The sequence below is a fragment of the Pocillopora verrucosa genome, chromosome 1 (assembly GCF_036669915.1).
Source record: "Pocillopora verrucosa isolate sample1 chromosome 1, ASM3666991v2, whole genome shotgun sequence".
Lineage (NCBI taxonomy): Eukaryota > Metazoa > Cnidaria > Anthozoa > Scleractinia > Pocilloporidae > Pocillopora > Pocillopora verrucosa.
In genome coordinates this window covers 18,903,014-18,925,641 of record NC_089312.1, presented here as the reverse complement: position 1 = coordinate 18,925,641, position 22,628 = coordinate 18,903,014, and the positions used below count along the sequence as shown (strand labels likewise).

Below are 22,628 nucleotides of genomic sequence, written 5' to 3'. Positions count from 1 at the left end.
CTAACGCTTGAAACGTCAGTTTTACAGACTAAACGGTGGTCAATTTATATCATCAACTCAATTGTTAATAACAAAATTAGGCCGCGGGATGTAATTAGGTGTACTTTCAGCAAAACAATGAAAGAACTAAGTTATTAGCGATTTATAGGCCTTGCGGCGAGGCAAAGATAATCCTGTTTAATTTCAAACTCTAGTCATTGCATGTGGGATATTTTAACTGCTCATAACAGAGAGCTGTGTGTCCACTATAGAAAGATGTAATCAAAAACTAAAGACATATTATGTGAGGTTCCTCAGGAGTCTGTCTTTAGACTTAATCTGTTTTAAAGAACATTGTCAATGATTCATTTTAAGAACCCCTACCTTTAAGTTATATGCTTATAGCTCAGACATAATTTTAAAAGTAAATAAATTATTTGCTCTAAAATATGACGAATTAACAAAACTTTCCATGATAATGACTAAAAGCAAATTAATTGTCTCTCACCGTTTCTCAAAAAAATCTGACATCATTTTCAAACAAAATTGTCAACAAGCAAGCCGTTATTCGTAATTCTAAGATAGACAAGGGCAACACTACAATCATTAGTTATAGAACACAATTTTCAGACGGGTTCAAGGATAGATACAAGAGTATAATGGAACCTCACACTAACAAGATAACAAGGAGAATATCACAAAATATTGCAATCGTATTCTCAAAGTATCCAAGACGTTATTCTATACTTTTGTTTACATGTCACATTGACCATTGCAATATCAGTGTAAGAGAGCGTTGGAGCGCCTTTCGATTGCAAGCAATTACAACAGCCAATCAAAGCAAGAAAAATGTGATGAGGAACCAGTAAGAACTCCAAGTTAAAACAAACAAACTGACCAAAGTACGGGAGCAAGTCGCGATCGGTTTTACAGTTTTAAATCTGATTGGTTCATGAATTGGCGCGAGTTTTCTGGACCAGTTATATAACAAAGTAAACAAAAACCAAAGCAATCTTGGGTCATTTTGGACACTCTAAAGGAAAGAGAGGGGGGGACGTTTTTTCGAACTTCCGAGCCCTTTGCGTGAAATTGGCTTATACCGCTGTTCTAACTTGTGTATAGGTGAGCTTGCATTTACGCGACGAAAAGGATCGGTATTTGACGTAAAACACAACTGACGGGATAGTTAGTCAGAGCTGAGGTGCAGACGACTGTCAGAAAAATCTTCCCTTGACTCTGTTTCCTTTCCCTCTAGTTGTGCAAACGTCAATCACTGTGAACCTTAACGTATGTATCGCTACGCTGAGATTTTACTGCAAGATTATCAACACGCGCTCAATAACGAATTAATGTCAGTATCGGAGCAACTGAACACCTACCCCTCCCCCATTAACCCAACATTAACCCTAAGTTGTAATCAGTTGACAGATTTTGGGTTAGGGGAGGGGTAGGTGTGCAGATGTTTAGATACTGACATTGATATGAAATAAAGCCAGGATACAGTAATAAAAACATTTAATATTTTTAATTTTCCAATTTTAATCAACTAAACTTTGGATTACAAATTTTTTTTGATAATTTTCAAAGATACGGGTATTTTCTTTGACCCCCTTAACTAAATTAAGCTCGCGTTCTCGTGTATGATTTAAAACTGAAACAATGAATAAACTGATTAAAATGAAAAAAATGTATGCATTTACTTTGATATAATTATTTTGAAATAACTGTTTCCCGACTCAGCCAACCATGTGAGAAAGTAATTTTTAAATGGGCCTAAATTTAAAAAAAAGTGATGTGTTTAAAACTGTAATATAAAATTCACGAACAGTAAAATGAAGAAAAGTAAAATTTTTCCAAAATTTAAGTGAAGAAATTTATTTTAAACTTCACACTTTAATGCAGAGAACATACGTGTAACAGTGTTGTTGAAAACCGTAAATAAAACGTTTGGAGATTAATGTGAGCGTTTACAATCAGCTGGAAATGATTGACCAGACCAGTGAATTCATAGAAAGTATTCTGTTCTTAACAAGTTTTAGCATAATTCCATGAATAATCAAGCCTTTAGTTGTCGTCAACCGCCCCGGCTTTCAGCTTCAGCTAAGCCAGTGATATACACAAACCTACTTTTTGACAATTCTCGCTGTAAAGCGAATCCAATAATATTGATACATTAGCTGCTTCGAAACTGTTGTCTTCCACTATGATCCTAATAGTACAGCAGAAAATCTGTCTGTAGGAATAAGGTCACGAAATCAGTGCTTCAGCTGCGGACTTGTAGCCAATCGGAATTGAGACTGCGACTGTCAGGATTGTCGAGCCAAATTAGTCAATTTCTGGATTCTATCCACTCTCTGATTACAAAACAAGCTAAATAATTTTATAACAGATTGGTCTGGCCGCCCCATTTCGTCCAAAGATTTGTGGGTTTCTAGGATTTAGGAATTACTTCATCCGGTGGCTACTAAGAATGTTCTTTGACAGTGTAAATTGTACTATCTGACCATATGCAGACAAACGCCACAAAATGGCGCTTTCCAAAAAGGCATCAAAAAAAGAATCATATCCTAATCTGAGTTTCCACTAGAGGTCTCCCAAACTAAGGATGATCGAGCTAGAAAATTTGGCATTTCAAATTAAGTTTTGTCCTAAAAAGTTAAGTCTTGAACAGCACAACAAAACATAACAATTCTATAACTTCATGGATTTAACTACGTTGTTCATGTTCGAAACTAACTTTTTATCTTTTCAGGTTAAGATAAAGGGCTGAATTTTGAGCCATTTGCGAAGAGATGACCATATTAAGAAGGTTTAACAAGTTGTGTCAGAGGTAACAAGAACATTCACACCAACATATACACAACTGAATTACCAATTAAAGAAAATTCCTTAATACTTGCATTTTTTTTTCATCCTTCTTGTTTAGGTGTTTAAGTACCCACCAACCCAGCGGAAAAAATGTGGCAAAAGAACACGTGTAATAGTGTTATAGAAAATGCTGTTGTTCAACGTGGTATTATGAATAAATTAACGTTTAATCGTTTGTCACACAATGTGAGAGTCTGGCTAATCAATAAGCCATTGATTGGCCTGATTCTTACATCGCGAGACCAACGATTTAACGTTCATTTATGTATAATAATGCTTAATAAAAAACACTAATTATGAAAACAAATTCCTTGTCTTGGATGGAAAAGTTTAACCACCCAGTCTTTTCATTAAAGAAAGTGACATATTGCCTGGTGATAAAAGGATTATCGCACCTTGTAACATCATTTGAAACATCGACTTAGTTAAATTGTTCAAATGTATGTTAGTTTACCTTACTTAAATTAGCATGTTGTATCATTAATTTACTTTATAATGAAAGCAGCCCGATTTACGATGGGTGATTAATTTAAAACTTTCTCGTTCATCATATCTTATTGGCGAATTATTATACGAATTCAATAGCTGTCTATGTTATGGGCATTTCTTACTTCAGGACATTCTAACTCTATGTACACCATATAATGGCGATATCCCGTCGTTCACGTCGGCTTTGATCCAGGACGCTTTGGAATGGGCCCAGGGGGCTTAAGAGGAACCTTTTTAGGGCTTGCAACATTTGAAGCTGAAAGAGGCCTATCGTTTCCGGTTCCGAGGCCCTTTTTAATATCAGACGGTTTCAGTGGAATGGAAGATGGTCTTTCTTCTGAAGGTCCTTTTACAGCTTTCGGAACCGGCCTCAGTGGAACTATCGGTTGACTCGTAAGGGCTCTAGATCCCTGAGCTGGGTTTGAATGTGTATCGTTTTTCTTATCGCGAGGGGGCCATTCTTTCGAAGCCTTTACGCCAGGGTGGGGAGGGACAGATGGTTTATCTAAAACACCCGCGTGACTTTCTGGTCTCGGAGGTTTAACAGGTTTTACCGGTCTAGTTGGTTCTGTTACTGACGGAGGACTGGAGGCGCGATTTAATGATGCTGTCTTGTCACCTTTGGGTGGCCAATCACGATTTCGAAGTTTGACAGGTGGAAGGTTGGGAGGACGCTTCTCCTTTTCTACAACAGGTGGTTCAGGTTTATCCGGTTTCGGTGGGGTAGGCTTAAAGACCACTGGTGGCTGAGAGGCCGGTTGTTCTTGTTTAGTGGATGCAGCTGTGAATTTACTTGTCCCTAACGGATTAGTTGTTACATTTACAGGCTCCTTACGGGTGGTACTTGTGAGCATAGGCCCCGATATATCGGGTCTCGGCTTTAAGGGCTCAGAATTTGTCGTTGCTGTAGCTTCTGCTCCATTACGAGCCCTGGTTTGTTTAGGAGAAGCCCGGGACAGACCTTGATAACTAGGAAACGAGATGAAATACAGATAAATATAAATAAAATCTGCCAGTCAATGAGATCAAAATAAGCCTTCATTCTAGCAAGGATAAAGGTTCCTACAAAAGGTAGCCTCTGTACTCAACAAGAGAGGTAGCTATTTTCAAATAAACCCCAACACTGTGAGCGCGAAACACACAATCAGTACGTCAGTCCGTCAAACAAACAAAAAAACAGACAGACAGACAGACAGACAGATATAGAAACAGATACATTACAACAGACAGAGAGAAACAAAGAATCAGGCAGAGACAGACTGACCGACAGAAAGATGCAAATAGGCAAAGAGACAGATAATACGAAAAGGACACAAAGACCAACCGAAAAGACAGACAGAAAAAAAATGTACACACAGATAAAAGTAGACAAATAAAGTCAAGAAAAAAAAACTAAGGTGGAAACCCATGAATGCACACATATAAACACCCACACTTAGTTTCTTTACCTTTTATTGACAGGGGCCTTTTGCTTGAATGTTTGCCATTTCTCTTTCAATTGCTTCCGGTAAATAAAAGCAAAAACAGCACCAACGATCAGGAAAATTATAAAAAACACCAAAATCAAAATCCCAGCCAACTTGCTTCGCTTTGCCTGAGGTTCTGCAGTCCCTGTTGACAGAACGATGCCAGCATCAAGATTAAATTCTCCATACAGTTTTGAAGATATTTCCTCTTGCCAATAAAGGTAAGAACTTGAAAGGTCAATCTCATTATTCTTGTCAAAACCTATCTTGTAACTCTCTCATTATCACGATAAAAATTTAAAGATTATATTGTTAATATTTGAAACAACTTAAGTCGACTACGTGAAGGCTAAGTTACTGCTAGCAATATTGAACCACGTTGTCCAGTTTACTTAGCGCATTCTTTGCATACATTTTTCTTTTAGAAACAGATTCTTGCCATAATCTTACTTCATGAAGTTCGGACAAGCAAGCTGATTTTTACGCATGCTTACGTGAAATTTCGTACAAAAGTTTGTGCAAACCGAAATGTTTTTTTCTTTCTCATGGTTATTTCTTAGAGCATCCACTGCCTCAATCCACTCCTTAAGAGGTGACACTGCTCCCTCTCAAATAAATTACAAATCAAGTACTGAAAGCTATGTGGGATAGCTATTGCATAAGTTTGGTCTGAAACCAATAAGACGGGAAACTTAACATCAACGCTTGGGTACGTTTCAGTGTACTCACAGATCTCTTCAGTAATTCACCTTTGTTCTGTTCGGCCGATGTGGTAACTATGGTTTCGTCTTACGTTCTACTGGGCTGCTTTCAGTACAACTGCAGCTTTTTGGTCAAATACCGATACAACATCAAAGTTGTTATGTTTTTGGAAGCATTTATAGACATCTAAAGGATTGAAGTTGTTAAACAACCAAGAACACCCACTGACTAAGTGATGACTAAGACCTGGAAGTTCTTCCAATTCCTTATTCAACAACTTCAATTGTTATTCGTTGTTAGTGTTTTTGCTTCGTTTGAGGAGTTTTTCAGGATTAACAGAAATGAAAACCGTCCACGTGACAAAAAGACTTAGTTATTATTAATCATTTATTACTATCATTTTCTTATTAAAATTGATTAATAATCACTATTTCGCTCAATAAGTTAATGGTGTGGTTGCCTTTAGACGAGTATAATGACTCGTATATGTTAAAGACGCGATTTTTAGCAATTGATCATCGATGAACTAAAAAAATAAAATGCCATGTTCGTGTGAATCTCCGTGTGTTGCTCGACATGTTCTGTGCCACTTGATAAGACATTAGTAAAGGATAACGTTGGCATGTTTACTTTTTACTCTTTTGACATGGTTAGAAGCATTAACGCACAGCAGAGCTTCGGCAAGTGATCGACTCTCATATGAAACGACGGAAAGTTTTTCACCAGATTAGGAAACAAAATTAATCTCAAATTCACCCAAATTCTTGCTTTATGAACTGGAAAGGCAGAGGTTAAAGTTTGGGCATAGGCGACAATTCTAACTTGCAATGAAATGTTAGGAGTGAAGAGTATTTGCTAAGATTCTTTCCCTTTGAGGGATCCGCAACGAATCCGGAATATGAAACAAAAAGCGATTTGAATATGAGTTAAATGCCCATTACCCCGAATGTAATGTGAGAGTCAGTCACATTTATAAGCGATATCTTAACTATGTACCAGTGATCTCTGAGTTATCAAGGCTACCAGAGAATGGATTTTACTGATTCGAAGCGTGCAGGTTATCATCGGAAGAAAAGTTTCCCTTTTCTTCCCGTCATACCAGGCGCATCTTCGTATCCCCGATTCACTAATGGCCAGTCTCTCATCGGCAAAAACAGTCTAAAGTCTGGTACTTCTACGTATAATTCTACGTTTTCAGTATAATTAGGCGTTAAAGTTACAGCAAGGTTAGAGCTTTAGAATAGTATTAGGGCTTAAGAGGTTATTAGCGTATAACAGATTAACAGTGCATATATGTATATATATATGAGTAGCGTTAAACAGTGAGGACAGAGGAAATAAAGGTCTTACCTGGCACACCTGTGAAATTAGTTGGGGTGCTTATTGTGTACTCTGTACCATTACCTGTGCGTAAGGAAGGGTTTAATAAACTAGCAAGAGTGTGGATGAGTGTGGAATATTCACCAACTACTATTCATTCTTGATAACACTACAAAACAGTTATTTTAGATGCGTCTCTAACATTACGTGTATTTACATGAGGATCTTACTAAGTTCAAGTTCGTTTCGTAAAAGAACAGTTTACTCAGGACCAATCACGACACACGTTTACGAACCAATCAAAAAGAAGTATTATTTTCACCGTTGTTATGTGAGCTGTGTCATGTATCTAAGTCTGGTTATTACAAAAAACAAATATCAAACCTTGATAAATCTTACAGTTAGAAGTAACCATTTAGTCGCGAATATGGTTTAGATACACCAATTAGCTTACGACGTCTCATATCTAAGAAGCTCAGTCGCAGTTTATGTCAATGAGGTCGTATTGGTGATATTAAATTTGGCATTAATCTTTTATCATCATACTATACGTGAGTAAGTAATGGCAAGCACGATGTGATATTTTTATACGCACGGCAAACCTTCATCTTTCTATACGCGTTAAAGAAGAATTAAAATAAATCATTTTAATATGACCTCTCATTACTGTTAATGTAAGTTAAATTTAAAGTTAAATTTTATGAAAATTTATTTCAGGTTATTTAAAAAGAAATATTGTACAATGTAGCACTGCAAAGAGCACTATTTTCAATTCAAGCGTATTACTTTACAACGTTCGAACATTTAAATTTTATGAACGACTTTTAAATTTTTAGTCAGAGAAGAGAAAGTTTAATTCATGAAAGCACTGATTGATTTTAAGAAAAAGTATCGTGTAATGCACAAAAAAATCGCGATAATACGAAATGTGGTCGATAGCGGAAAATAGTGCAAGGGCGTAACCAAAGGGGGTCCTCAGATAAACGCGACCCCCTATGTGGAACTAAAAAAGCTAGTGATTCTGGTGTTAAACCCCACCCTGATGAGAATCCAGTCAACAACCCAGTATTAAAGGCTGAAGCATCCAAATATGTTGAGTAACACGTGATGGTCACAAGCTGTCGCATCTTACTTATTGCTTCCAAAAGACGAAATTTAGAACTTTCATCTGGTCCTGTACATCTTAAAAATCTTGCAAGTGGTTGTTGAGGTCCTCTGGAGACATGTAATCAACAAGTCTTGGAAATGAAACGTCATATACTCTTTCAACACGAGGTCCTCCATGCGGTCTTCCATCCACCACGACAGTAAGATGAACCACACAGCACCCTCGACAAAACCTATGTTTCTAAGATTACTGTAGCGTACATAACATCTCAGAACCTTTCTAGGAACTCGTACCGCACATACCTCTTTAATGTATCGCTATTCTAACTTCTGACCGAGCTCGCAAGGCGATACCATGTTATACATTTAGACCCACTAACCTTCTGTTCCACACTTCTGTGGAACACTACAATCTGCTCCTGTCCAACAAATATGACAGAAACACTCTGCATCGTTGTTACAAATCTGAAGGGTTTGAATAAGATAGAGGGTGTAGTTAGGAAGTAGTCACAACACTCACCCGAAAAAGGCGGGGAGTGTGCACGAGAGGGGGGGGGGCACCTTTTGACTCCTAAGTGTGGATGAAACGTAAGGCAAGATCAGCTTACGTTCAGAAGGCTCCACTTACGGGGCTTACTCAAGCTTAAGTAGCATTAAGCGAACAGGATTATCACAACTACTCCTAACCCTCCCTCCCCTTGTAAAGGAAATACCAGTCCATCGCAGAGTTAACCTCATCACTTCTCTACGTTTCCATAAAAGTTTGCCGATATTCACGTATACTCTTGGGTGGAGGAACTGTGACGAATGTGTCTTGCTCGTTAACACTACACAACGACCAGTCTTGGGAAATAACATCAACATGAGCACAAGGACACTTGCTACAACTAACACAGAATCACTTACCCCGTTTTCACCTGAGCAGTTGTTTGGACATGGTTTGTTATTGGCATTAAACACGTCTATGCTGATACATTTCCGCTGAATGCAAAGCTAAGTAAAAAATACAAAGGATGTGTTTTTGTGTTAGTAATATGTGGAATATATGACGCATAAAATCACTTTATATTCGTTCCCAAGTTACTCAGTAATCCCTCTTGACCTCCGTACATCTTGTCCACGTGACCTATATGAATATCACCTAAAATTGAAAACTAGATCACTGGATCATGCAATTCAAGAGTTTTCATTGGCTTAGCAATTATGGGTTATGAGCCATTAAACCTTGCACGCACATGAAGATGTGTTAAACCGGAAGTGTTTTTGTACATTGTAACATTCCCTTAGTGCTTAAAACTAAAGTTGAATAAATTTATCTATATATTGGGGCGTTTTTAATAAAACAATTATTCCACTCGCACTTGTTGGATTTAAGACGATTATACTCTATGATTATGATGATTTGAAGTTGATTATGTCCTACGCGCTTCGTTGGATATCTTTCATCTCATATCCAACACACGCTCGTGGAGTAATTGTTAAGTGAATAAATAATTTATTCCATTCCCTCCATGGATGCTTGGGCGAATAGGTGAAGCATAATGAAGAAATATAGAGCAGTTTCAATCCAGTATTAAAATAACACGGAATTTCGTCGCTTTTGCTTCACTACGCTGTGAGATTGGTCAAGAAAATGCACGTAAACCGCTCAACTAATCTTAATCATAGCTCTTAATCACAAGTCATCTCCCCAATTTTCGGACACCTGTGATTGTCGTTGTCATTAGTTTGGATTTGGTTTGAGGACACGCATTGGAAAAGTGTTCCAAGGAGCTGATCAATAGCGAAGAACAGTAATACCAGTCACCCGGTCACTAAGGCGTAAAAACCTCATGCTCTTTTCTTTACTTAAGATACAAACTAGGCAATATAATTCAATGGATTGTGCTTTCTACGATTTACTCTTCATCTTTAAGCGCATTGACTGAAAACCGTGACGAGCTACACGATCTAATAAGCCTGTCGCAGCGATAGATGACCTTAAAATATTATGGGTTAAAATATTTTCGGTAACAAACCAGAAACGTAATTAAGAGATACCATATTCTTTCCACATTTTGTCCCTTCCAAAGTTTCACCAGGATCGGGAATGTCTGAGCCAAGACTAACGGAGGCACTTCTACAAATTCAATAAATAGGAGGTAAGTATATCTTTCAGCTCCTCTTGGACAAAAAACTAAAAGGATAGTAGAAGCAAGGAAACTATTTGGGAGGAGGGATGGGGACGGGTTCCATGTTGAGTCCTACAACGTGGACGTACTATGCTATCGCGAGGTGCGGAGGGTTGAAAACGCTCCATTCCTTAACACTTTAACCAATGAATTGATCTTGCTGGATCAAATGATCAAACAGCTTGAATTGGCCCAAAGGGTTACATTGGTCCAACTAGTTTACCTAGATCCAAGCAATCGAGATGGTTAAAATGATCTATACGCTTAAAGTGGTCTAACTTTATAAAAGGTCAACGGGTGAGTATGGTTTGAGTGACTACCATCTAATTTCTTCTTAAAGATCAACCTGAATCAAATATTGCAGTCGTAAGAATAAAGGAAATGATCACCAAATTTAGCAGCTCTTGACTATTGGACAATTTCTCTTCGCCAGTAACATAATAAATGGACAAAGATCAGTAAGAAGAGTATGCATACTAATGTTAAGGTGTGAAGGGTCAATTCTTGAACGGAAAAAGCACTTTAATTTCTCTCAACAGTATAGTACTAACTTGCACAGTGTTTCGCCAGAGGTGTGTCCATAAGAGCCTTTGGGGTGCCCGATTATTGGGTGAGTCTTATCTTCTACGTTTGTGCATTGAAGCATGCCACAGAGCTTGTCCCTACAAAAAAGAAACAATTAATTTGATAAAAAAAAGGATAAAAAAAACAGTTATAGAAGGTTTCTGGTAGGTAATCTTTTTAGCTAGTTATGCAGATCCAGTGTCTCGATCAATCTTAGAAAATTTATTGGGGTAGAAAAGCCAACAGCAGGAATTTCTTTAGATGCACTTGGAGTTACTCTCAGAATTAGCACGCTTTGCGAACATATAATTATGAATAATGCTTACTTTTCATCACACTTCTTATACACGTTGCTACCCTGAAAGCCACAATGCCCTCTGTAATTTCCTTGCTTATTCCAGTTATAACAACCGTCTGGGCCGGAAAGTGCATCTGAATGGATAAAATGTATTATTAGCGGTACATTATGGCAATTCCATTTCATTTCCTTTTTTTTCTAGGAAGGTGGGGGGAGGGGGGGTGTTGCGGGGGTGATGAAACAACAATTTTCGTTTTTTTCATACTTGGATGTGAATCTGTCAAGCCACTTATTTTTGCATTAAAAGAAATTACAAAACATATCTGATCACAAGTCAGGTTAGGCTGTATTTTTCAACCTTCAAATGTTTCTGTTTTTCTTTTTTTATTTAATCATCCCGCTGTTTTGTTAGAAAAGATGAAAGCTTCGTCCAAGATACTCGCATCATTGCCGATTCAAGCAACTTGCAGAAAGCAAGTGACATAAGAACCTAGAAATGGCCTTGCTCATCACGGAGTTCTCTGTGCAAATCCCTTATTCGATATGAAAAAACCCTTTGACCCCTAAGAGTGACTAGCATCTAATTTCTCCTAACAATATCACCCCTAAATCACACATTAAGGTGAAGAGAATAAAGGTAATGGTCAATTAGGTGATGTTAGGTTGAAAAGAGTTGACGGCCACGACAAATAATGAAAATGTTTGTGTCCCATAACAGAGCTCAAGATTTACCATCTTTCTTATTCTGAGCAGAAAGTTTGTTTCACTAGATACGCACAGCGACGAAAGAGTTGGAACATAAAAAAGCTTCAAGCAAAGATTCTTAATAAGATAAAAAGTACCTTTTCCCCAAAAGTCTTTGCACTGTGTGTCGTGTAAGGGGCATTTGCCTTTGAAGCAGTATCCCTTAAAAGAGCAAAACAGCATATCAATTGATGAAGACATGAATATCTTGAACAACAGCAAGTTGAATTCACGATAATGGAGAAGTGGCATCATATTTTCTCACCTCGCCATTGGCACAAGTTGCACCATCCTGCACGTATTTATTGCTGGGACACTGAAAGACAAGTCGAAACATGGTACATTTTGGGTCCTATAGCTTACAAATCTACCCTACAGGTAGAACTGAAAGAGGCTGTTAGTGCCATTGATGACATACAAAATAAATAAATTTATCTAAGACCTGCTTATTCTCAACCTAAAATATTGAGTTCAAAGAAAGGAAGTGTTCTAATTCATTCATTTTATTCATCAGGAATATTGTGCCAGGCTGGCATTATTCAGCTGTAAGCTGGGTGTTCCAATAGCAATAATCATTATTGCCAGAGCAATAAGGTTCTTGCCCTGAAATACACTGGATGTAAACAAGGCAATTTTTCATGGATAAAGAACTACATTATGCTGAGTGGAAAGTACCTTGCTGATTAGATTTCAGTTTTAATTGACCAATCTTTACTTATGACAATACTTTTCACAATCAACCTGCTTTTAAAAATGCCATAGGCTCACACTGGAATATGATAAACTGTACCACCCATAGTTCAAAAAAAGGAAATGCAAAGCTATTGATTCACTTACCAATCCTGATTTTCCAGTACAAACTTCTGGTAAATCACATTCATTGATCTTGTCGCGACAGAGAAAACCTTGAGGTTTATGCTACAAGGAAATCAAAAGGGAGAATATTTTGTCAAATCAATGAATAAATTTTGAGAAAAAATTCAACACCAACCTTAAGGATTATATGGATCATAGGAAAAAAATCAATTCAATTCACATTGCATTGTAAAAATAGATTGCCTGTGAATCGACAAAAACTTCCCAGTATCATTTAGTCTGCTTCTTACCATTTTAATGGCAAGTCAAGGGATTTCCCTAGGTGGTGGTTGATGCAATTTAATTATAAGCAAAAGAATTCCCTATGTGTTAATTTAAACTTACTTTACATTTGTCACAACATGGGCCAGAATCACATTCAGAGGCAGGATGAAGCTTGCAGGTTGTGGCATTACAACAATGATCACCATACTTTTCACACTCCTAACACATAACATAATCATAAACTTCCATTAAAAATTGACATGAACTACCTTAAAACTATCTTAACTACATGAGGTGCACATGTTGATAAAAAAAATAACTTTTGCTCTACAAGGTGTCTGTGGTACAAAAGGAAATTTCCACCAGACTTCAACAAAAAGAACTTAAGCGGAAGTAATAAGATATAGTCTATATTAGATTCAAGCAACCCATCCTGACATCAACGGATCCTCTGCCATAATATCAGAAAGCTAAGTTACCTTCAACAAAGTTTCACTAGGACTTGTTAAGCTACAAGAAGACAAAGCTACCACTAACCATGTGGCATACATTGAATTCAACTATGTTTAAATAATTATTTGGGTAAAAAATAGGTGGTTTGAGCCCATATGCAACTGATGTTTCAAAACCCAGACCTTCAGTAATCATCAAAGTCAGGAAAGGACTAGATATGCAGGCTGTACCTCTAGTGGTAGTGCTTTCCAAGCCTCCTAAGATCCTACTGGCTAGAGGTACAATACAATAGAAATTTCATCTTGGGGATCTTTCCAACCAGTAGCACTATGACAAAGGCATTATAGTGGTGACACTATCCATAAGTTTTGTTTACCTTTGGTCAGGAAAGGAGTTACTTACTTATTGACTTTTTGTGAAAACTGATCAGCAAATTTTATCAAATTGAACAGAATGGCCTTGTAATCAACACATCAAAACTGGCCTACTGCAGCTCATGAACTGTTCTTAAAAAAAAAAAAACAAAAAAACAGCCAATAGCACTACAGTCTGTACACCAAACTTGACTGATCAGTTTTCAACATCCAGGTGCATTACATTCCACTAACAAAAAACTCTTATTCACTCAACATTGATGATAAGTTCTGTTCAGATAACCAAATGTCAGTTGCTGCCATTGGCTACCACCTTTTTTTTACCATTACCCCTAAAACTACACCACACAAATATATGGAAACAGCAATTTTGCTTCCAAATTGTTTGTATATTGTACTGTACCTCTATGGTGCCACAGTCACATTCTTCACCCTCCTCTTTGAAGCCATTACCACACAATGCATCTCCAAACAACTACAAGTGCCAAAAAATACCACAGGTGATTCAGAATCTACTGGTTTAAAAATTATTGCAAGGAACTGATCTGACCCACTCTAACAACAAGGTAATACATTTACAGAGAGAACAGGTGTACCTATTGAGTTTAAGAAGCTAAGAGAGATTTGGTCAAAGACACCTTTCATAAATTTTTTGATTTGTTTCTTGACTGACTGAAAATGTCACTAATCCCAAGGAAATCTCTATAAACAAGTTAGTGCCATAGTTGTCTATTTTAATCTCAGAAGTTGTTATCAAAATAAGCTTACGTTTGATGGAGTGTTAAACAAACAGGCATCCAGGCCCCGCTTCAGGTATTTGTCAAATGAATCTTTGCTGCATGATGACCAGTCTGTTGAGGGTGTGTTCCTGTGTCAAATGAAAACTTGTTTTAGTATACACCATGCTACCACCTGTCTTCACTGGGAGTTCAATCATGAGACAAACAGTTCTCTTTCTTTCCCTTATGTTATGACTGATAAATGTCTGAGGCTAACTTTTCTTAAGGCAAGGTTAAAGCAGTTTCCAAAATGGGATGTGGGGGGCCCACAAAAGATTTGCAGGGCAATACCCTGGGCTTAGTTTGCCTAACTAATTTTCCTTCCCCTTCCACAGCATATAGGTAAGCACTCATTCTACTAAAAGGTACAAGGGTAGTGCCCTTCAATATTGCATCTCATAATAAAAGGAGATGAACAGATACATTTACTCTAAAGAAGATGAGGTGTCCATAACTGAAAACAATTACCAAAGGGAATACATCACTACAGAGTTTGTATGGGACTTTTGTTAAGTCCCCTATGAAGTACACACAATTGCACTAGCATGTATGGAAGATAAACCCCAAAATGTTTTGTCAAAAGGGGTTAACAACAACATCCTAACAACATACTTCTGACTCTGTCTCAGTCCCTAAATGAAAAAAATTCAGGAAAGACATACTTTGCTACAGAAGACATGATGCATCCTTGATTAGCTGGTGATTCACATTTACAACCTGGAACTGAATAGGAAAGACAACATATGTACGTAAATTAACAACTTTAAATCCCTGGTAACAAACAATTACGATTTTTGAACAATCAGTTATGCCTCATAATAATTCCAGGTCTTGGGTTTTATTTTTGGGTAATTAAAAAAATATATAGCAATAAAGTACTGAAAGCTACTTTAGTAATTATATAAAATTAAACTTCTGTAATAGGGAATAGCAAAGGTGAAAAATTCACATTTTTATCTCACATTGCTTTGGTTGCAATGTGTAGTGTACCACAAAGTATATCAGGACTCCAAGATTTTTGTCAATACACTTACCGTCCTGATCATGAATAAATCCAAAGTTGTGACCCATTTCATGAGCTAAGGTTGCTGCTGTAGCTGCAGCGCTGTCAGAATGATCCTTATTACAAAAAAAACAAAACAACAAAGAAACTATCTGGTTAACACATAACATAAAGCAAGACAAAAAGGTTTGAAAAAGCTTACCCCATTACTTTGTTGGGTATTGTGGTGCATTTTGTAGGCTAAAATGCTTGCACTTGTGTGATTGTTCAGATTTTTATGTTGTCATTTTTTCATCAGTTTTTGTTTTCCCAATGCCCTCCAAAGTGATAATAATAGTAATTAATTAATTCAACCTTTTATAATTTATGCAAATTTATAAATAATGACATAACTTGCAAACATTAGAAGGAATTACTGACCACCTGACTGACCACCCAAAGATAGAAGATACCTTATAATCCTTCTTATTTGGGCAAATAATTTATGTAAAAATCAGATTAATTTTAATGACATGTACCTGTACTACACCACCAGATCTCTCACCACACATGGCCAAAACTGAAGCCTTTCCAACAGTTGAACCTTGAAAATTTATCCTCCTGCAAGCAAAAGCACAATTATAATATTATCAAAAATACCTGTCTTCTCAATTTCCTCTTATTGGAAGAAATCTTCTAGATAGTACACCCTACTATGTAAATATGTGGTTTTTTTTGACAAAAGCGCATCAGTACCACATTCAGACCTGAAACCCTATAAAACTTTCCTATGGTCTATCAAGGTTCATTCTTTTTGAGTCTTTTTAATATCTCTCTAGAGAAAGAGCCAAAAAAGATAGCATCAAGTGGAGAATTCTAATTCTGAAAGGTCTCCTGTATTAACAGAAGAAACAGAAAAGTCACTCTCATCATCCCTATCAGCATTTTTTTCTGGTGCTTTCAATTTCCACTTGCATCTTAAGCCACAGGTTCCACTATTATGAACACCAGAACAAATTTTCATGCTAAATTTGTATGGAACAGTTGCTAGGTGACAAGCGTGAATAGTGTTTAAAATCTTCTCTGATTGGTCTCCAGGCTCTTGCAACAAATGGACCACTGACAATGACAATAACATTACTTTTAAATGGCTGGATCACAGCAACTACAAAAGTGCCATATAGCACTCTTCAGATTTGGGCATAATAAAGGAGGAGTGCCATGGGACACTCTTAGGGGGTTGTCCTAAAACACACTTATGTTGGTCACTGGTGTCTTGAAAATCTGAGAGCACTAAAACCAAGGCAACTCTTGCTGGAACTCAAACTACATATTAACGAGACATTGTCCAAATTTCATTCCTGCACCAAATCCTTTAACACATACTGTATTTGTCATTAGTAACTCAAAGATTTTTATGTAGAGTGTTTGTTTATTACTTCCATGTTTTCATCATACTCACGTCAGCAGCTGTGCATTGTCATGTGGGTATTTTTTGACCAAATCTGAATTTCTGTATTTCATAAAGTTTTGTAAACTCTTGTCTGAATCTTCATCAACCATTATTTTATTGCCTTGGGTCCAAGTTTCCACTGCAGTCAGAGCTACACGTACCTTGAGAGGTCGGTACAACTTAAAGGCAAATTTAGTGTTAAATACTTAGTAGCCTGCATTTGAATATGTAAAATTTATCAGAACCTTACCGAAGTTACCCAAAGTTCTGTTTATCTTGAAAAAATTCAACTCCAAAGTATAGATGCCAATGCATCACCCAGGAGCCCCACTGAGATACAGAGCAAATCTCCTGATGTCCCAATTTGGATGCTAATTCTCTGACATTAAGGTAAAATTCGATCACTTTCCCTGATTGAACTAAACATTTTAACACATGTTATATTCAGTCTGCTTTGTATGACCACTTTACAATTGCTGACTTTGATTTCCTAGCATCTGCATATAGTTTGCAATTATTTCAAACAAAGGAGTGCATATTCTTCATCACTGCTCAATATGTCATGCTCTGATTTGATGACAATTCAAATTTAATCTAAGTCCCTCACAAACAGAGCACTTTTCCTGCACATATATTTAACGTTAAACAAAGTTGAATGGAGGGGAGTTAGATTTTCAAGTTCTGTTAGCAATCTTTTTAAACCCTTTAGTACCAAGGAGTTCTTCATAAGTAATTTCTACTTACATTATCATTACATTGTCAAGGAAAACATTCATGAGAAGAAAGCTTAAATTTTGAACAAGTGCCATATGAAATTGTGCATAGCATAAGATATTTTGCTGAGAGTATAGCACCACAATGTTATTCATTGCTGGTATTTACTGCATACAGCAATATACATGATACAGAAAGTCTAACAGCAATGCCTCATTACTTACAGAGTCTACAATGTTAGCTATCATCTTTGAACGATATTCAACTGCTGTCCTGTTTCTCTTAAAGTAATTGTACTAAGAAAAAATGAAAAAAGCCATTCAGTGGAAACTGAATTTCACAATCAATAAATGACATGTTAAATGATCCACCACAGCATTAACCATTAACATTCCCTTTGTTTGCTGAAGGAACTGTTATTTATAAGATGGGGGGGGGGGGGTGAGTGTGTGCATGCAGTTTTTGTATGCCCTCCCCAATTTCTTGCAGAAAAAACCCTCACCCTGCAAACAAAGTATGGCCCCGCAGAAATGATTATTCTCCCATTTCTGGTTACTCCCTCCCTCTATTTACACCAACCCTCCACTCCCCTCTAATAAATTTTTTTTTTTCTTTTGTGTTTTGTGTGGTGTGTGCATGTGATGTGCACATGTGTGGTACCTGACCCTTTAATAAAGTAATTTATTAATAACCTAAGTAAAACTGCTTTGTCTTTTAAGCCCTCAATGGTTATAATGGGCAGCCTGAACTCTCTCCATTTTTCATGTAATTTATATATTATTTTTTGTATCATGTAAATAAATGTAGGGTGGAAATAAAGTTGTTGTTGTTGTTGTTGTTGTAGGTACCTTGGACTGACTTACACAGTTGTGGCCTGAATTGATTGAAGTTTTGGAGACTACTGCTAATTGTCCTCCTCCTGGATAGGGTGTTAGTTCCAATACCCATTAACCCTTTAACATCTGAGAGGGACTGGTACTAATTTCTACTAACAATAAAGTGACACAAATAAGGGAAAAGATCTCCAATTTCAGAAGCTAGTGATTGTCCAATAAATTCTCCTTGTCAGTCCCATAATAAATATAAAGAGAACAGTGCTATTGTATAAAAGTGTTCAACTGACCTGACTAACATCATTGACTATAATTAGCTCCACAAATTTGGTTTCACTCATCACACTTCTGCGAGACTATAGAGACAATCACAAAATTATAAAAAAATAATTTAAAAAAACAAGAAATTTTAAATGAAGACACAACAATTGGGCCATACATAAGGTTTGAAACTACAACAACAGAACCATTCAAAGGGAAGGAAAAGATAAAGAAACCTTACCCGATGTTTTCCTAGAGAAACAAAATCCTCCATAGCATGTGTAAAATCAGAATGCGTCACACCTGTCAAAAACCATTTCTTTTCTTACTATAGTAAATAAATTCATGTCTTTAACATTTCAAAAACTGGAGTTATTTTATAAAGCTTACTGTGACTCTCAATATATGCTTGAAGTCTTAAATCCTGAACAAATCATTTTAATTCGCATAGTGTTAACTTACCACAATGTTTTTTACCAGTTCTCAGGTCTGAAGCACGGTACATAACATGCTGTGTGTGGAGATAAATGGCAAGTTTCACTCAGAGGCATATGAATATTCTAACTAGGTTTAATTTCTTACAATTTATAGAGAAGGTACCTTAAAAATATTTCACAAGTAAAAAAAAAAAAAAAAAAAAAAAAGCAAACAAACAAACAGAAAAACAAAACAAATAGAAATGTCTTTATCTAACGCCATTGCATTAAGGAACTGCTATACTAATTACCACCACAAGCCTTAAGAGAAGGTTTTGAAACCTAAACTTCCATCATTTAACCCTTTACACCCTAACATCAGCATCCACATTCTCCATTCTCTTTTGTATACCTTTCTTTTGGTACTGACAAGGAGAATTTGTATAACAATCGAAGCTTCTTAGGTTGGCAATCAGTTCTTTTTTCTCAAGATCTTAATGAATGACTCAGCAACATTATTGTAGGAGAAATTAGGTGCTGATGACTCTTAGGGTTTAAAAGGTTAACAGGCCAAACAGTAGCATGTCATCCACAATAATTAGCAATCATGATGTATGGTGTAAGGGAAATGAAAAAGTCATTAAAAACAAACACCATTAATGAAGAACCACTCATAAGGAACTAGAACTTACTCTGTCTGCATTTCCAGGGAATGGTTGAATGTAATATGTCTCATTCCCATCATATATCATTCCCCTGTGAAAGACATTTCTCACAAATTTAAAATGTTTCATCAGATGAGTTTCTCATGGGCTTTTTGTTTGGGCAAGGAACTATTTTTTTTTTATAATGAAATGATTTACCCTTAGAACATTTTCCAAAAATTAATATAGACATGTTAAACTTCAACACAAATCTGGTTTCATACTCAACAAAATTGCATGACAAAAAAACCATTTCTCAATGTAGCATTAAGATGAGTATGGAAAGTAGAAAGTCTTTGCAAAGCTTCACCATAGCAAGTCAAAAAACATTCAAAATAAAACAGAATCCAACCTAACTGTAACATTCAATATGTCAAAACTATTAAGATAATGAGACACAATGATTTCCCCTTGTCTTCTTTAATTCCTTTTCATTCACCATTACTATTCACTTACTCGATTCCTTGACAAGTGCTAATAGCAACAATTGAGTGCTTCAAGCCTTGAATATTTCCTTGATAAAAACAATTTTCATTTCTCTACAAAAGTAAAATAGAAATTCTAGTTAACCTTTAGTGGTGATCCTGTTCTGTGATATACATTGCATGCAAGTTGCATGTTTGATTCAAAGCAAATAAAAAACTGAAAGGGAAGTCCTAGTTCACAACATCCTTGATTACCCTCATAAAGCAATGAGACCACATTAATCAAATGGAAACAGTTCAATATTTTTTGACCTTTTACAAGTACCCAACTCTCATCCCTGGTTCTGCAGTGGTTCCGCCTAAACAATATACACTTGTGCTGAGAATGTTTTGCTTTAAATTTTCAAAACCAACCTTTTTTCTCTCTCTTCTAACTTACATATAATATTTTAAGCTATGCATTTTTTCTAGTTCCAATTTATGAATAATCTTAATACTTATGGTCAGTAAAAAAAGATAAGTTGTTTAGTTGACCTTCACCTTCGCTGAGAGCAGATAAACTACACAAAACACACCGCTAATGAATGAATCAAGCTGACATGAAACAAAATTATACAATGGCTATTATTCCAACTGTATCAGGCACCATACAACACTTTTAATTTTAATACAGTGCAGCAAAATCAAACATTGTAATCTGAAACAACACTTCTCGATTTTGTGTTAAAACATTTTTTTTCCTGGATGTTGGATTAAACGATCAAAATATCGTGTTTGGCCACAAGCTGAAGGAAGATCTAACGCAAGCTCAATGTCATGTTTTGTCTCACACCTGTGAGCCTTGGTCAATATGTTAATTAACCTTCCATTTACTCATAAATGACCTGATATGTTACAATTGAATTCTATGAAGGAGGGAAAAAAGTCATATACGCCCTTTTATGTCAGCACAGCAAGGTGATTCCCTGAACTAAACAGTGTTCGATCGCAATAAACAAAATTATAATTGTGAACAGTTATATATTTTAATTTCGACATAATCAAGAAAACAACAGGAACTTCAAGAATTATCTCGTCGAATCGCGATAAATCGGTTTCAAGTCTCATGCACTCTCTCATTTCATGTCATTTCATCGCTTTCGTCGGCTGGTTAGATCAAGGAATCGGACGTCACTTTACACTTTCAAATATCAATTGCGACAACAAAACACACATGTCAAATTAGCCTTCGACAGAATTTTGCATCTCTTTTAGAAACGAGGCGAATCACCCAGGCAAGCTAATGGTATACCACTCCCTGTTTGAAGAACATGAGAATAATTGCTCGGCAAACAAACTCAAAAGGAATTTTTGTAAACACCTACGTTTGACATGCAACTGTGCGAAGAAGATTAGGCCTTTTGACTTTAGCAAATACCGGGCTATCTCTTAAGAAAACCCCAAATCGCTTTACATGAACCGAAGTCGGCTATGAAATAATCCTAATTAAATTTATTCTGTGAATAGGATGAACAAACCTCATTTTTGGCAATGATTTCTCCACCATCCGTTTTAAAATATCTTGACACATAATTGGCGGAGAACAAAACGCTGTGGAACAAGAATAAAAATTCGATGAGCCCAATCTGTGGGAATATCACGGAACTTTTTAAAAAAGCTTTGCAAAAAAATTAAGATAGAAATCTGTGTTAGACAAAGTAACAAGGCTTACCGGTTTTGTACAACATCTAAGACAAATTCCTTGCCAAATCCTCTAAGGGAAAACGTTGCTCTTCCCAAATGACCACCCTAAAAGAAAATTTGGTCGATGATTCTATTGAAGTGCGCTGCAATTTGCTGATCGCGCGGCAACAGTCGAGCTCCGTAAAGGAAGAATTCAGGAAGTCAAATCAATTTGGGCCCGATAACATGAAACACACAGTTATCTTCAGATCAGAAAGAAAGAGCCATAAAATTGTGTCATCATTGTCTAATATTGGCTCACTCACCGAACTTGATTTCGTTGAAGTATCTCTTGTTCTTCTCCATCGGCCTTGTTGATTAAGGCTTAACCGCGGTGAGACGAACTGGTAGCTTCGCACTTCTTGTCTAAAACTGCTCTCTTTATATACATTTAGAAGGAAAGTAAAAATTAACTTTTAAGTTCATTCAAACCGAAGACAGAGAAATAAAGCTGAGCGATGATTATCATCCTTTACAACCGCGAGGAAATCATTATAAACAGAGAATAAACAGAAAACAGACTAAGCACAGCGTCCAAGCTTTTCTCACCTGAGTTGCCTTGCAGAAAACCCAAGTGTACAACAAGGATTATGAAAGAGATTTCTAACAGATTTAAGCTCGTCATTTATGTTACTAAAGAAAAAACAGCCTCCTCTATAGACGTGACTAAGATACAGAATAATTCGTTCGCGTTGCATATCCACCGCCCGTGGAGGACTGTCAC

General features: G+C 36.6%; 1 protein-coding gene across 3 annotated transcripts; it reads right to left on the bottom strand.

The window, feature by feature from the left end:
• Positions 1–1,478: 1,478 nt before the first annotated feature.
• Positions 1,479–22,622, bottom strand: LOC131788748 (zinc metalloproteinase-disintegrin-like MTP8). 3 transcript variants are annotated; one of them, XM_059105834.2, is made up of 28 exons: positions 22,454–22,622; positions 22,171–22,289; positions 21,894–21,970; positions 21,700–21,772; positions 20,214–20,296; positions 19,746–19,809; positions 19,100–19,148; positions 18,879–18,940; positions 18,667–18,732; positions 17,768–17,839; positions 16,839–17,008; positions 15,916–15,997; positions 15,429–15,513; positions 15,057–15,117; positions 14,384–14,483; positions 14,019–14,090; positions 12,909–13,007; positions 12,546–12,626; positions 11,974–12,024; positions 11,807–11,870; positions 10,993–11,098; positions 10,654–10,764; positions 9,972–10,050; positions 8,838–8,924; positions 8,312–8,396; positions 6,855–6,908; positions 4,785–4,947; positions 1,479–4,305 (listed from the first exon to the last, which is right to left on the bottom strand). In XM_059105834.2, the coding sequence occupies exons 1-28, from the start codon at positions 22,527–22,529 to the stop codon at positions 3,510–3,512; spliced, it is 3,087 nt and encodes a 1,028-aa protein (XP_058961817.2). In that variant the 5' UTR covers positions 22,530–22,622; the 3' UTR covers positions 1,479–3,509. The 3 variants fall into 3 exon arrangements, with proteins under 3 accessions (XP_058961817.2, XP_066023696.1, XP_058961818.2); XM_066167599.1 differs by having other exon boundaries at positions 22,171–22,283; XM_059105835.2 differs by lacking the exon at positions 6,855–6,908.
• Positions 22,623–22,628: the final 6 nt, after the last annotated feature.

What these genes read in the sequence shown, in the direction of transcription:
- LOC131788748 (XM_059105834.2), bottom strand. Translation starts at nt 22,529, where the DNA reads ATGACGAGCTTAAATCTGTTAGAAATCTCTTTCATAATCCTTGTTGTA. An exon ending in CTTCAACGAAATCAAGTTCG is followed by an intron (nt 21,971 to 22,170) that starts GTGAGTGAGCCA and finishes ATTTTCTTTTAG; the next exon opens with GGTGGTCATTTGGGAAGAGC. An exon ending in TAGTCAATGATGTTAGTCAG is followed by an intron (nt 17,840 to 18,666) that starts GTCAGTTGAACA and finishes ATTTTTTCTTAG; the next exon opens with TACAATTACTTTAAGAGAAA.